Raw genomic sequence first — 14,344 nt, 5'->3', positions numbered from 1 at the left:
CGAGATCACATGGGTCCTACAGCAAGGAGAAAGACAGAGAGAGAAGCGCTCAGCTCTTCTAACCACTGATTCTAGTGAATCACAATGGGGGAGATTCATCAAAACCTGTGCAGAGGAAGAGTGGTGCAGTTGCCCATAGCAACCAGATTGCTTCTTTCATTTTCCACAGGCCTCTTTAGAGGCCTGTGGAAAATGAAAGAAGCAATCTGATTGGTTGCTATGGGCAACTGCACCACTCTTCCTCTGCACAGGTTTTGATGAATCTCCCCCAATGTGCGGAAGCCCTAGACAGAATAAATGGAGCGCTGGCTACTCAGGCATAGCGCACTCCGTTCTTTCCTGGACACAATTTAGCTGCTTTTACAAGACATATTTGGGGGGGGGGGGGGGGTTGTCTCTAAATTTACCCCACTGAAGAAGCCAGACCAGAAACCACAGCATGAGATAACAGAAAGGAAACTGCAGATTCCACCAGTTTACAGGATACTGCTCACATTTACAGCAGCCAAATGCTACGTAATTCAGCTGAAATGGGTGTTTACAGAATGGGGGGAAATTTATCAAAACTTGTCCAGAGGAAAAGTTGCTGAGTTGCCCATAGCAACCAATCAGACCGTTTCTTTCATTTTTCAGAGGACTTTTCAAAAATGAAAGAAGCGATCTGATTGGTTGCTATGGGCAACTCGGCAAAGTTTCCTCTGGACAGGTTTTGATAAATCTCCCCCAATGTACTTCTATTTCCTATGAAATGTTCCTATATGACGAATTCTACATGAAAAACAAGCACAAATAAATGCAGAACAAATTCCATTCAGTGCACATCCCCTAAAAGTACAGACGTCCCCTATAAACAAGTCCATTGCCACAGTTTCTATGGGCACCAGTCTCTAACACACGGATGTTGCAGCACTAATACCCCCTTCATGAATCAAAAGCCAGAGGCTGGTGGGCATGCTAGGAGTTGTAGTCTGGATAATCAGATTGCTGGAGTTTTATTTCTATTCGGGTATAGTATAGTCACAGGTAACTGATCTGAAAGCTGGTAACTATAGTCTATATAGGCCCAGATTTATCATACTGTGTAACCAATCACAGCTCAGCTTTCACTTTCCCAGAGCTCGTTAGCGGAGCTGTGATTGGTTGCTGTGGGGAAATCACACAGTTTGATAAATCTGGGCCATATGGTTACAGTATTTGCATTCAGACTAATAATAAGGTCCTGTACACGACCGGTATATCAAGTCCTCTTAGCTTAAATAATGAATATAACACCAGCTGACCAATACCAGTGTAAAGAGGTGCCTACAATTTACCTTTTATTGGTTTTATTAAAAATATAAAGCAAAATCAGTGTTTCAAGAGCTGTATATATGGTACAGCTTACAACTATAAGAGCTGTTAAGAAAACAAGTAATATTAGTGCTCCGGAGTGCTGGTATTAAATCAAAAGCACATCACGGAGGGCATAGATGGTCTCATAATGACGATCTCTAAAAATCACTCCCTCAGTCATCCATTCTGTGTGACTGACTCTCCCAACACGTTTCTATTGCCTTTTTCTGCAACATCATCAGGGGAGTTTTTGAGCTTAAGGAGTATCAAATGCGCTGTCAAGGTCTGTTAGGGTCTAAAAACAAATTTGTACCAGACATTTGTAATAAATCACAGGGTGTGCATTAATGTCCAGTTAGCTCTTAATTAGATACCAACAAAGTAAAGAGAAAATAAACCATATGGGCATAGCTCTTGAAAGGAACTGCCAGCGAGGGTCCGTCTCAAGCCCTCCTGCTGGTAACCAGTTCTGTGACTCCTATCTACAGTAACCGGTGGCTTCACAGTGGTGAAGAGACCGGCTGACTTACAGCCCAGCGCGCTCTAATTAAGAGCTAACTGGACATTAATGCACACCCTGTGATTATTACAAATGTCTGGTACAAATTAGTTTAGGGGTTTAACTATCAGACCCTGACAGTGCATTTGATACTCCCTAAGCTCAAAAACTCCCCTGATGACGTCCAGACAAAGGCAATAGAAACGCGTTGAGAGAACCAGTCACCAGGAATGGATGACTGAGGGAGTGATTTTTAGAGATCGTCTTTATGAGACGCTCTATGCCCCCCGTGATGTGCTTTTGATTTAATACCAGCACTCCGGAGCCCTAATATTACTTGTTTTCTTAACAGCTCTTATAATTGTAAGCTGTACCATATATACAACACTGATTTTGCTTTATATTTTTTATAAAACCAATAAAAGGTAAATTTTAGGCACCTCTTTACACTGGTATTGGTCAGCTGGTGTTATATTCAGTATTTGCATTCAGAAAGATCGTTTTCTCGTGAAGTTTTCCAGAGCATTAGAACATCATTCGCCATTGACTGAATTGTTCCCACACCTATGAATGGAAGCCTCCGCAACCATAAGTCATAATGAACAGACAAAGCGTAAATGGGCCTGTAGAATGGAAGAAGTCTTCTGCGAGCATTCTATTTCTTGCTTTAGAAGCATCTCAAATGTTTCCAGATGAAAACCATCTGCATCACATGCCACACCAGACATCTGCTCAAGGGCTGCTGGAAAGTTCTTCCTTTATAGATTAACACAAGCTATGACCGGCTCAGTATAAACATGTGAGATACACCCAGCGTGTGAAAAGCCCAGAAAGCCTCTGCCACTCCCAGACACACAGACCGGAGGGCCTGCCACTCCCAGACACACAGGCTGATGTGACCATTTCATTAAAACCTCCCAGTCCACATAGAACAGGGGTCTCAAACTGGCGGCCCTCCACATGTTGCAAAACCAACTCCCAGCATGGCTGGATATGCCCAGACATTTATATTTGCTGCAGCTAATGGCTGTCGGGAATGCTGGGAGCCTAAGTTTTGCAACATCTGGAGGGCCACCAGTTTGAGACCCCTGATATAAAACAATCATTTGGGTCCATCTATTGGATTATCAAAAATATCTCTTGACATATACTTCCAACAAAAGGCTGCAACATATTTCACTGCATAGGCATACAGCGGAATAGGTCATCCACGAATAAAAACTAAAAACAAACAAACACACACAGTACGTGTCCCTCTACATCAGTGTTTCCCAACCAGGGTGCCTATAGCTATTGCAAAACTACAACTCCCAGCATGCCCGGACAGCCAAAGGCTGTCCGGGCATGCTGGGCGTTGTAGTTTTGCAACAGATGGAGGCTCCCTGGTTGGGAAACACTGCTCTACATAGCGTGCATAGACTATTTTCTTATACAGAGAAAAAGGTATTCCTACAAATACAAGCCAAATGTATACCAAAAGGAGACGCTTTTAGCATACACTGAATACATAGGGGGCTATGGACATATTAAAGGCTTACTCCTGTGTTGGCTTCCGTCCACGCCCGCCCCCTCGATGAAAGTCTATGGGACAGCCATCACGCCCCCTCCCATAGACTTGCATTGAGGGGGCAGGACATCACGGAAGCCCGCACACAGCATTCAGAAATCAATGTTCCGGATGCTGGGTAGTGGAGTAACCCTTTAAGGAACACCGTCAACAAATACCAGATGTGAACATACAGTAGAACCAATGATTTGAAGGGGTTACCCAGGAAAAAACTTTTTTTATATTTTTTTTATATATATATATATATATATATATATATATATATATATATATATATATATATTATATTATATTATATTATATTATATTATATTATATATATATCTATCTATCTATCTATCTATCTCAACTGGCTCCAGAAAGTTAAACAGATTTGTAAATTACTTCTATTAAAAAATCTTAATCCTTTCAGTACTTATGAGCTTCTGAAGTTAAAGTTGTTCTTTTCTGTTTAAGTGCTCTCTGATGACATCTGTCTCGGGAACCGCCCAGTTTAGAAGCAAATCCCCATAGCAAACCTCTTCTAAACTGGGCGGTTCCCGAGACACGTGTCATCAGAGAGCACTTAGACAGAAAAGAACAACCTAAACTTCAGAAGCTCATAAGTACTGAAAGGATTAAGATTTTTTAATAGAAGTAATTTACAAATCTATTTAACTTTCTGGAGCCAGTTGATATATATATATAAAAAAAAAATTTTTTTCCTGGAATACCCCTTTAACTGACTATTTTCAACATGCTTCTAAATTTCTAAAAATGAGTGACAGCCAGTATCACTAGCTGCTGGAACTGTGGTCACCAAGCTTTCCCAGGCTCCTGAGTGGCAAACTGTAGCTATGTAGATATACGGGAAGAGGGGACCCATCACTGCCCAGCTAAGCAGCTATATTCTTTATCTACCCAGCATTCTCAATAAAAAAGAAACTGCTAAACTGGAGTGTTCATAGCTCGTGGGGACAGCTCAAGGACCTACGCTTGTAGGAGAATTGCTCTTTAAAGGTTCTTAAACATGCACAGTAGCTGGAAATAGTTCAGCTTTGGTCTAAGTGAAAAGAAAAATATCAAGTTCCTACTAAAAGGAAAGTGAGAAGTAGTATTTACACCTGTAACTTTACCTCCTTTTGTAAATAGCCGAGACAATGTTCCCGCCAAGACAGAAAGTTCCTTGGTTCACTTCTCTTTGATACCGGAACAAATCCCATAAAGCATGGATTTACCATATGCTCAGTCACTAAAGACAATGAGCAGTGCAAGTGGTGCTGCCATACTTGCCTGGCTATCCATATCCCCCCCATTAAAGGGGTACTCCGGTGGGAAAAAAAAATGTTTTCACATCAACTGTTGCCAGAAACTTAAACCGATTTGTAAATTACTTCTATTTAAAAATCTTAATCCTTCCAGTACTCATCAGCTGCTATATACTACAGTGGAAGTTCTTTTCTTTTTAAATTTCTTTTCTGTCTGACCACCGTGCTCTCTGCTGACACCTCTGTCCATGTCAGGAACTACTGTCCAGAGCAGGAGAGGTTTTCTATGGGGATATGCTTCTAATGTGGACAGTTCCTGACACGGACAGAGGTGTCAGCAGAGAGCACTGTTGTCAGACTGGAAAGAACTGAACAACTTCCTCTGGAGCATACAGCAGCTGATAAGTACTGGAAGGATTAAGATTTTGAAATAGAAGTAATTTACTTATCTGTTCAACTTTCTGGCACCAGATGATTTGAAAACATTTGTTTTCCACTTGTTTCCCCTTTAAGGACCCCTAACTCAGAAATAGATAGCAGCTTTTTAATACACAATGACACTCTCCAAATGTTAATAGACAAAGGGGTTACCCAGGGATAAGCAAAAAAAAAAAAAAAAAAAAAAAAAAATACAGCCAATTTCCTTCAGAAACAGTGTTAGGCTGGGTTCACATTACGTTTTTGCCATACTGTTTTCGATCAGTTTTTCTAAAGAAAACCGTAAGGCAAACAAAAACGTATGGAACAGTATTGGAAAAAGTAAACCGTATGCGTTTCTAAACTGTATACTGTTTTTAAAAGTGCATACGGTTCCGTCCGTTTTTATTTTTTTTTATAACACATACGTTTTTGAAAATGTTGTCCATTTTTTATGGGAGGGGTGTTGGGTGGGGACTTTAGGATGCAAAAGCGCATGTGCAAAGTCAAAACCGTATACGGTTTCCAGTATGGAACCATATACATGTATGTTTCCCATTGACGTCCATGTTAAGAAAAAAACGTATACGGTTGCAGTACAGTTTTTAAACCGGAGTCAAAACCGTGGTTGTGGGGGTTGACCACAGTTTTGTCTCCGGTTTAAAAACCGTACTGCAACCGCATACGTTTTTTTAATTTTTTTTTTTAACATGGACATCAATGGGAAACACACATGTATACGGTTCCATACGGGAAACCGTCTACGGTTTTTACTTTGCACATGCGCATTTGCATCCCAAAGTTCCCACCCAACACCCCTCCCATAGAAAATGGACAACATTTTAAAAAACGTATGTTTTAAAAAAAAAATTTAATGTACGGAATCGTATGCACCTTTAAAAACACATACTGTTTACTTTTTCCCATACAGTTCCATCGTTTTTTTTTTTTGCCATACGGTTTTCTTTAGAAAAACTGATTGAAACCAGTAAGGCAAAAACGTGATGTGAACACAACCTTACTGTTTGTGTGTGGTATTGTAATTCAGTTCCACTGAAATGAATGAAACCAAGCTGTAACACCACACACAACCTGAGGACAGGTGTGACACTGTTTCTGAAAGAAAGCTGCCCTGTTTTCTAATCCTTGATAATGTCTTTAAAAGGTGTTCTCCAGGAATAGAAAAACAGAGCTAATTAGGAGGATTAAGCTATTTCACGTGTATGACTAGCTTGGGGATGTGGTAGACAAGGGTTTTCCTGGGAACACTGCATTCAGGACTAGAGATCACCATGCAGAGGATAACCTTCGGCTGTCCAGGCATGCTGGGAGTTGTAGTTTTGCAACACCTGGAGGCACCCTGGTTGGGAAACACTATCCTCGGTCCAGGAAACTGCTCCCAAAAGTGTATGGGTTGGTGAAACCTTCTTGTCTAATGTCTGAACCCTTCCTTTGACACTTACTCTTTTGTTCCAGATCTCTCATCTCCTCGGGAGGAATCTTTATCTTGTCTAGATGCTCTCGTAAGACGCTGGCCCACTTCTGTAGAGATTCCATTATCGTCCATGGCCTGGACATGTCTGCTACAAACACAGCCAGCGTGTCATGGATTGTGTCCGCAGACAGAGCAAATTTTAAAAGGCCTTTGTGGTATAAGTCTCCATCCAAAATCCAAACGTTGCAGCGCGTCAGATCTGAAGGTAAAATGACAAACATTGCTTTATTTATGAGCATAAGGTGCATAACTGACACATCCCGAAACATGCTATATTCTATATATCCTAATGATGCACAAGATTCAACAAGCTCACAGCAAACTGAGAAGATGCAATGCTACTCCCCCATTGTGAAATAATAAGTGCCCTTTACAGGGAAACAAGCCCAGCAATGTACTATCACGTTGTCACCCCTTAGTTACATCTCCAGTGATAAGGACATTTCTATAACCTGTCAGCAGGGGTGGATGTGTGGCTCACTGTAGGCCCAGATCACGATATTTGCCTTTTATCACAATAATCATTTCTCAGCAGGACATGTATATATTCTCATATTTACTCAGATATTTGCTCATGTGCATGGCAGCCAAGCAATGAGCTGGATCCCACAGTAAAAGCAATCATTGTTTTTGGACAATATCAACCATTATTTGTCACGCAGCTGCTGCTTGGCACCGGCGGTGCCGTAAATAGCTGGCAGAGTGCTGCGTAGAGACGGCAAGCCACGTAGTGCAAGCTGCAAAAAGTCTGGCTCACTAAAATAGAACTTGATACATGTATATTATGCAAATGAAAGTCTGCCTTAGAAAAAAATAGAAATGTCTGCAATGACTACTACAGCACAGTAACAGAATCAACATTACAGACCGCTAGTGATCGGAAAAACCGCAAAAAATAAGGGTGAATAGAAGCAAATATCATGGTCATCTCCTTCTGACTTCCAATGTCTCGGCTCATAAGACATAAAAGCACTGGCTAATACACCATGTAGTTGCTGAATGAAGACATTTCAGGAATGCTTAGAGGCACTTACTGTCTTTCTTTAATGGGCCATGGTAACTTAGGGCTTATTAGCATAAATACCAAGTACATTTTGTCTCTGCCCCACTCACGGTATCCTCCAGTACTGTGTTATGACAAGGCATCTAGGGATTCAGCATCCAAAGTGACAAGTGAACTCATCATCCACTGCCTTGTGCAGAATGTGACGTTACATCTTTAGAATGAGACAGTAGAGCTGGGCGGTATGACCAAAAATGTCTATCACGGTATTTTTGTAACTTATGGCGGATCCACGGTATTTCTTTCACCCTCCCCCCCCCCCCCCAATCATGTGACCCGCGAACTCTGTTCTGCCCCCCCCCCCCCAAATCATGTTTCCCGCCAGCGCTGTTCTGCTCCCCCCCAATTAATGATCAGCCCAGCGGGGTACTACTCACATATGTCACTCGCAGGCACTGCCCTCCTCCTCTTTGTTGCGGGCCGCCGGTGATGGAACTCTATACTGTACGCCAGTGGTCTCCAACCTGCGGACCTCCAGCTGTTGCAAAACTACAACTCCCAGCATGCCCGGACAGCCAAAGGCTGTGCGGGCATGCTGGAAGTTGTAGTTTTGCAACAGCTGGAGGTCCGCAGGTTGGAGACCACTGCTGTACGCTGTATCCCTATGCCCGGGCTGCAAAAGATAAACAAAATAAACTTAAACTTACCTACGTCGGCCTCACGCTGTTCCTGGGGACAGGAATGTCGGACAGCAGTCAGCCTATCACCGGCCGCAGCGATGTCCTGCCCCGGCCAGTGATAGGCTGAGCCCACTGTCATGTAAGGAGCTCTGGCCGGCTTCTTACATGACAGTGGGCTCAGCCTATCACTGGCCGGGGCAGGACATCGATGCGGCCGGTGATAGGCTGACTGCTGTCCGACATTCCCGTCCCCAGCGTAAGGCCGACGTAGCCCTGGTATAGGGATACAGTGTACAGCAGTGGTCTCAAACCTGCGGACCTCCAGCTGTTGCAAAAATACAACTCCCAGCATGCTGGGAGTTGTAGTTTTGCAACATCTGGAGGTCCGCAGGTTGGAGACCACTGGCGTACAGTATAGAGTTCCAGCGCTGGTGGCCCGCAGCAAAGAGGAGGAGGGCAGTGCTTGCGGGTGACATGTGAGTAGTACCCCGCTGGGCTGATAATTAATTGGGGGGGGGGGGAGCAGAACAGCGCAGCGGGCTGATCATTCATTCCTGAGGGGGAGGGGCCAAACCGGTATTGCGGTATGGGAAAAATTCATATCGTGCAGCACAAAAATTTCGGTATTCGGTATGAACCGGTATACCGCCCAGCCCAGGGACAGAGGCTCAATATGGCTGAGTGGGTCCAGGGTCTCTTGTTATAATGAAGTGGAGGTCCCGTGTGGATACAGCCTTTGCACTCACTATCCCTGGGACAGCCGAATATAGCCAAGGAAAACCTGTAAAGCCACACAAGAGATCCCAATGGTTCCATATTATAGAGCTGAAGAGACTATGTGCTGCCTTACGGAGTCCTCTGTATCCACAAGTGGAAATGGAGACACAGAATTGGCGGACAGATTATTAAACAGCTTAGACATAGGAAGTTGGCACCAAATAAAAGGTAATAAGACAAGTGAATCTGACTCAAGTACTTCTTCATGCCAATAATTATGTAATGTCTATGGCTGAACTGAAGGTGACACAAGTGAAATAATGACATGTCAGCAGACAGAAAACCAGTGATGCAAGAGGTGTGTCATTGAAACACTGCTAGCTTATCTCCAGGTTCATATATTCAACAGCACCACATAGATTTGTGTAGGATTTTACTAATTTACACAAGCCATACATATAAGATAGCTGTTGGTGAATGCTTGATCACATGACAATTATCTCTCCTGATTTCCTCATGCACACTTTGCCGTGTATTTGGAAGGAAAGGAGAGGGGGTAAGCTGCTTCCAGACTTTTGGCAGTTAACATTAATCATTCCCCAACCTTTTCTCCCTCAACATCATCTGATGGGGAAAAGTCAGGAGGCCACCATATATTCTAGATGGTTGGCCAGTCCCACTAAAATCCTCAGGTTTAGCTAAACCCACAACTTATATGTATGGGTTACTTTAAAGGGGTACTCCAGCATTTTACACCTTATCCCCTATCCACATGATAGGGGATATGGGTCCGAGTCCCGGGACCCCTTGCGATCCCCTGAACAGGGCCCTAATGTCCTTGCGCACAGAGCGAGGAGTCCACACACCCGCTTAATGCACGGGAACTCCGGAGATACAAGAGTAGCACTCGTTTTATCTCCAGCGTCCCCATAAAGATGCATGGAGATCACTGGGCGTCTCTGCGGTCAGATCCCAGTGATCAGACACTTATTGCCTTATCCTGTGGATTGGAGATAAGGTGTAAAACAATGACCCCTTTAAAGAAAAAGAAAGACAATGGACTGGGGTTACACGAAAAGGAAGTGTGAATGCTGTTCCTATTGCCATAGTTAGAAACAAACAAAAAAAACTGATTGAAATAAAATTGGTCTTCACCATGTAGTTCAGAGAATGTAAGGAGCTGCAGTCCTCTGTAGAACCATGGGTGATTCATATGGGTTACATGAATGAGGAAGCACTACTCTACTCTGTGTTGGCAAAAACCTCAAAGCCTTTTTGGGAGGAAGCAGCACAGCAGTTAACAACTAGAGGGGCCTATTGTAGCCTACTGTATCCAAGACAATCTGTCCTTGTTCAGATCATTGAATCACAGGCCATGTTTCTTTTATCCATAAATAAAGCTTTATGTAAAAACATAAAAAAAAGTTCTGCAATATACTTCAATTCTTATATTTTATATTTCAAATAAACTGTTTTAATTCCACAACATTTTTCAAGATATCTGTTTGCCATTACTATTGAAAATGCTCCAGAATTCTGGCACAATTTGCACTAAAAACCAGGCGTATACCACACATACGTTTTAGCTTTTTCCAAAGCACCCAAGAAAGGTGCAACACCACATGCCAAAACTGTATCAGAATATTGGCACAGTTAAAGCTAGAGCTGGGCGGTATGACCAAATATGTGTATCACTGTATTTTTGTAACTTATGGCAGTTCCACGATATATAACGGCATTTCTTTCACCCCCCCCCAAATCATGTTACCCGCCAGCACTGTTCTGCTCCCCCCCCCCCAATTAATTCTCAGCCCAGCAGGGTACTACTCACGTCACCCGCAAGCACTGCCCTCCTCTTTGTTGGGGGCCGCCGGTGTGCCCGGCGATGGAACTCTATACTGTATGCCAGTGGTCTCAAACCTGCGAACCTCCAGCTGTTGCAAAACTATAACTCCCAGCATGCCCGGACAGCCGTTGGCTGTCCGGGCATGCTGGGAGTTGTAGTTTTGCAACAGCTGGAGGTCCGCAGGTTTGAGACCACTGCTGTACGCTGCATCCCTATGCCCGGGCTGCAAAAGATAAACAAAATAAACGTTAACTTACCTACGTCGGCCTTACGCTGTTCCTGGGGACTGGAATGTCGGACAGCAGTAAGCCTATCACCAGCCGCAGCGATGCCCCGTCCCAGCCGGTGATAGGCTGACTGCTGTCCGGGCATAGGGATACAGCCCGGGCATAGGGATACAGCATACAGCAGTGGTCTCAAACCTGCGGACCTCCAGCTGTTGCAAAACTACAACTCCCAGCATGCCCGGACAGCCGTCGGCTGTCCGGGCATGCTGGGAGTTGAAGTTTTGCAACATCTGGAGGTCCACAGGTTGGAGACCACTGGCGTACAGTATAGAGTTCCAGCTCCGGTGGCCCGCAACAAAGAGTAGGAGGGCAGAGCTTGCGGGTGACATATGTGAGTAGTACCCCGCTGGGCTGATAATTAATTGGGGGCGGAGCAGAACAGCGCTGGCGGGTAACATGATTTGGTGGGGGGGGGGGGGAGCAGAACAGCGCTGGCGGGTCACATATGATTAGTTCCCGGATGTGGGGACAGCGCAGCGGGCTGATAATTCATTCCCGAGGGGGAGGGGCCAAACCTGTATTGCGGTATGGGAAAAATTCATATCGTGCAGCACAAAAATTTTGGTATTCGGTATGAACCGGTATACCACCCAGCCCTAGTTAAAGCCAACTAATAGTTGATGTGAAACTTACCAGTCAAAAGGTGCACCAAACTTATTAAACTAAGCCACTGGGAAAGAGTGTCATTTCTAAGGTTACACAGTCTATGAATTAGACAATTTAAGGAAATCTGGACCAATCTTTTTTTACAATGAGAAACTGAAAACCTGTTCTGGTCATGTTCACACACACATGCACAATAGTCCTGAATCTTGTCATCATAAGAAAAGGGTTTTAGCTTCTGAAAGTCAACAAGAACATTCATGTCAGGTGAGTGCCGAGTAAAGTTTGTTGGGCTTTTAGATCTGAAGAGCTGTGGAAACCTTTAAAACGTTACTGCACAATAAGTCAGAAGTTTATATAAATGACAGTAAGACTAAGCTGCAGAGTACATTGTGAACGATGTCTTACCATCTCGGTCCTCATCATGAATGCTCAGATACAAATATTCCAGGCCTCGTCCTTTCTTGTTATGATCAACTCCTTGCAATTTTGCCATAAGAGTAGTCTTTCCTGATCCATCTTCCCCTGCCAAGACCGAAAGAGTACATTAGAATTATGTCACAGGACACTGTCTTTAGGAAGCCTTATAGCAATGCACAGGCAAGAGAAGAGAGTACAGATTTTAAATTTGAAATACAAAAGTAAAAACCTCAAAACTCATTCCTACTTGCTTATTTCTTTCCGTAACTCCATTACACTTGGATGGGGACAAGAAGGGGCATTTAACAAATCTTTACTTGCTTCTTGTTCACTTTAGAGCAAAAAAGTTGCGGTGAAAGAGGCGGCCGTGCGCTACATTTATCAAAAGGCACATGGACGTTAATGAATGCTAAATGTTGTAGAGCAGTGGCGGGCCGTGCGACTAATTGTATTAAGTTGCATGGAAATGTCGCATAGAGTTATGTAGGGAAGGGTTGAATTGCCTTGTGATTTCTTCTCAACTTGGCCCATGCAACTTTTTTTTTTTGCGACATTCCAGGAAAAGTCGCACATGATGAATTAGTGACCACTGCACAAAGTGTTCTAAATCAGATCACTTAATGGTCAGGAAAATTAAACAGTCTAAATGAAATGTCGCAGAAAAGTCGCACAAAACCAGCCTGCGACTTTTCCTACGACAAATTTAGATGAAAAAAGCTGTCTAAAAGATTGATAAATCCCCCTCAAGATTGACATGTGTCAGGAAACTGTCTACTCCATCTCCAACTGTATTTTATGACTGGTGGGATCCCTCATCTGGCAAATAAGAAGTTAGTAGACCCCTGTTCTTCCAATAGGTGGGAGGGGATATCAGCGTATTTTACATTGAGGATCCGCCGGTGTGTCTCCAGCTGTTCTCAACCCCCATGTGCTGCTCACAGAGGCAATCCGCCCTTACGAGCAGCCACACAGGGAACTGTGAGGAGCCGTGCACACTTACAGTGTACTCACAGACATCTCGGAGCGGCTGCAATGTCTGAGTACACTGAGCATGTGCACAACAACTCGCTGGTACCTGTGTGGCTGCTCATAGCGGCGGATTGCTGGTGCCAGCAGCACACAAGGGTTGGGAACAACTGGAGGCACACTATAGGGTCAGGTCACCAGCAGATCCACAGCGTAAAATATGCTACGGATCTGTTCCGTGTGACCCTATGCTTAAAGCATTAAAACATTTTGTGTTATCGTGGATAAATCAATTTAATGATGTTGCAGACGTGTGCTAAAATAGAAAAAAAATCATTCTGCACTCAATGCTCCATAATGACAAAGTGAAAACAAAATGTTACAAATCTTTGCCAACCTATTAAAAAGGACAAATGCGCAAGGCAAGGAATGTAGGTGGGGGATGGTTTGGGGCTTGTTATACTGTTAAGTGTAAAGAAAAAATGGTTATTTTTTTTACACAATTATCAGTCTATGTTGATACTGTTGTACCAACAAGCACTTAGCTTTTCTTGTAATTTGTGTTTTGCCAATAAAAATAGGTTAAAAAAATGAGAGGCCACTGAGTTCTTGGGAACTTTCAGTACAGGAGGAATTTTTCAGACCTTTTTCAAGATCCCTGCCTCCACATAGTCCTGTCTTTGAGCTCTACAGGCGGGTACTTTCTACTCATGGCTTAGTAAGACCTTATCTCAAAGATGATCAAGAGAAATAGGAGGTGCCATAGCTAAATTTCATGTCATAGCAAAGGGTATGAAAACTTATATCCATGAGAAATGTATAATTACTATTTTTTTTAATTATGATGTGCTGCGGGCAAAATAAAATAAAAAATTAGCACAAGGTTACAACATAACAAAATGTTAAAAAAGGGAAAGTGTCTGAAAACTTTGCAAATGCAGTGTATATATAATATCACCATAGGTTTTGTGGTCATCTCCCTCTGTATGGTCAGATATCCATCTATTACAAACTATAAATCAAGAATATGATGTATCCATTAAAAAACATAGGATTTACCTAAGTACAGGACCCCAACTTACCAAACACCAGGATATTTTTCCCACAGGGGAGCTTGTTCCGTGCATTTGTAGAAACATCGCTGAGAATAGACGACCTACACGGAGACAAAAAGATGGGTCAGAATCTTGTAAATGGTTTACAATGGAAGAGACAACTGCAGGGACATAAAGAATAGACCTGTTTTACTATAGCTCCTAAACACC

At 43.2% G+C, this 14,344-nt stretch overlaps 1 protein-coding gene across 1 annotated transcript in view; it reads right to left on the bottom strand.

The window, feature by feature from the left end:
* Positions 1 to 14,344, bottom strand: part of DYNC1LI2 (dynein cytoplasmic 1 light intermediate chain 2) — a 45,503-nt gene that overhangs the window by 20,768 nt on the left and 10,391 nt on the right. Inside the window, exons 2-4 of the mRNA XM_056526098.1 lie at positions 14,162 to 14,235; positions 12,102 to 12,218; positions 6,526 to 6,756 (exon numbers count right to left, since the gene is read on the bottom strand). Of these exons, the coding sequence (XP_056382073.1) occupies positions 6,526 to 6,756; positions 12,102 to 12,218; positions 14,162 to 14,235 (422 nt within the window). The remainder of the gene's footprint in view (positions 1 to 6,525; positions 6,757 to 12,101; positions 12,219 to 14,161; positions 14,236 to 14,344) is intronic.

Source organism: Hyla sarda, chromosome 6 (assembly GCF_029499605.1).
Source record: "Hyla sarda isolate aHylSar1 chromosome 6, aHylSar1.hap1, whole genome shotgun sequence".
Taxonomy (NCBI): Eukaryota; Metazoa; Chordata; class Amphibia; order Anura; family Hylidae; genus Hyla; species Hyla sarda.
The sequence above is the reverse complement of the archived record's forward strand: the minus strand, read 5'-3'. Positions and strand labels throughout refer to the sequence as shown.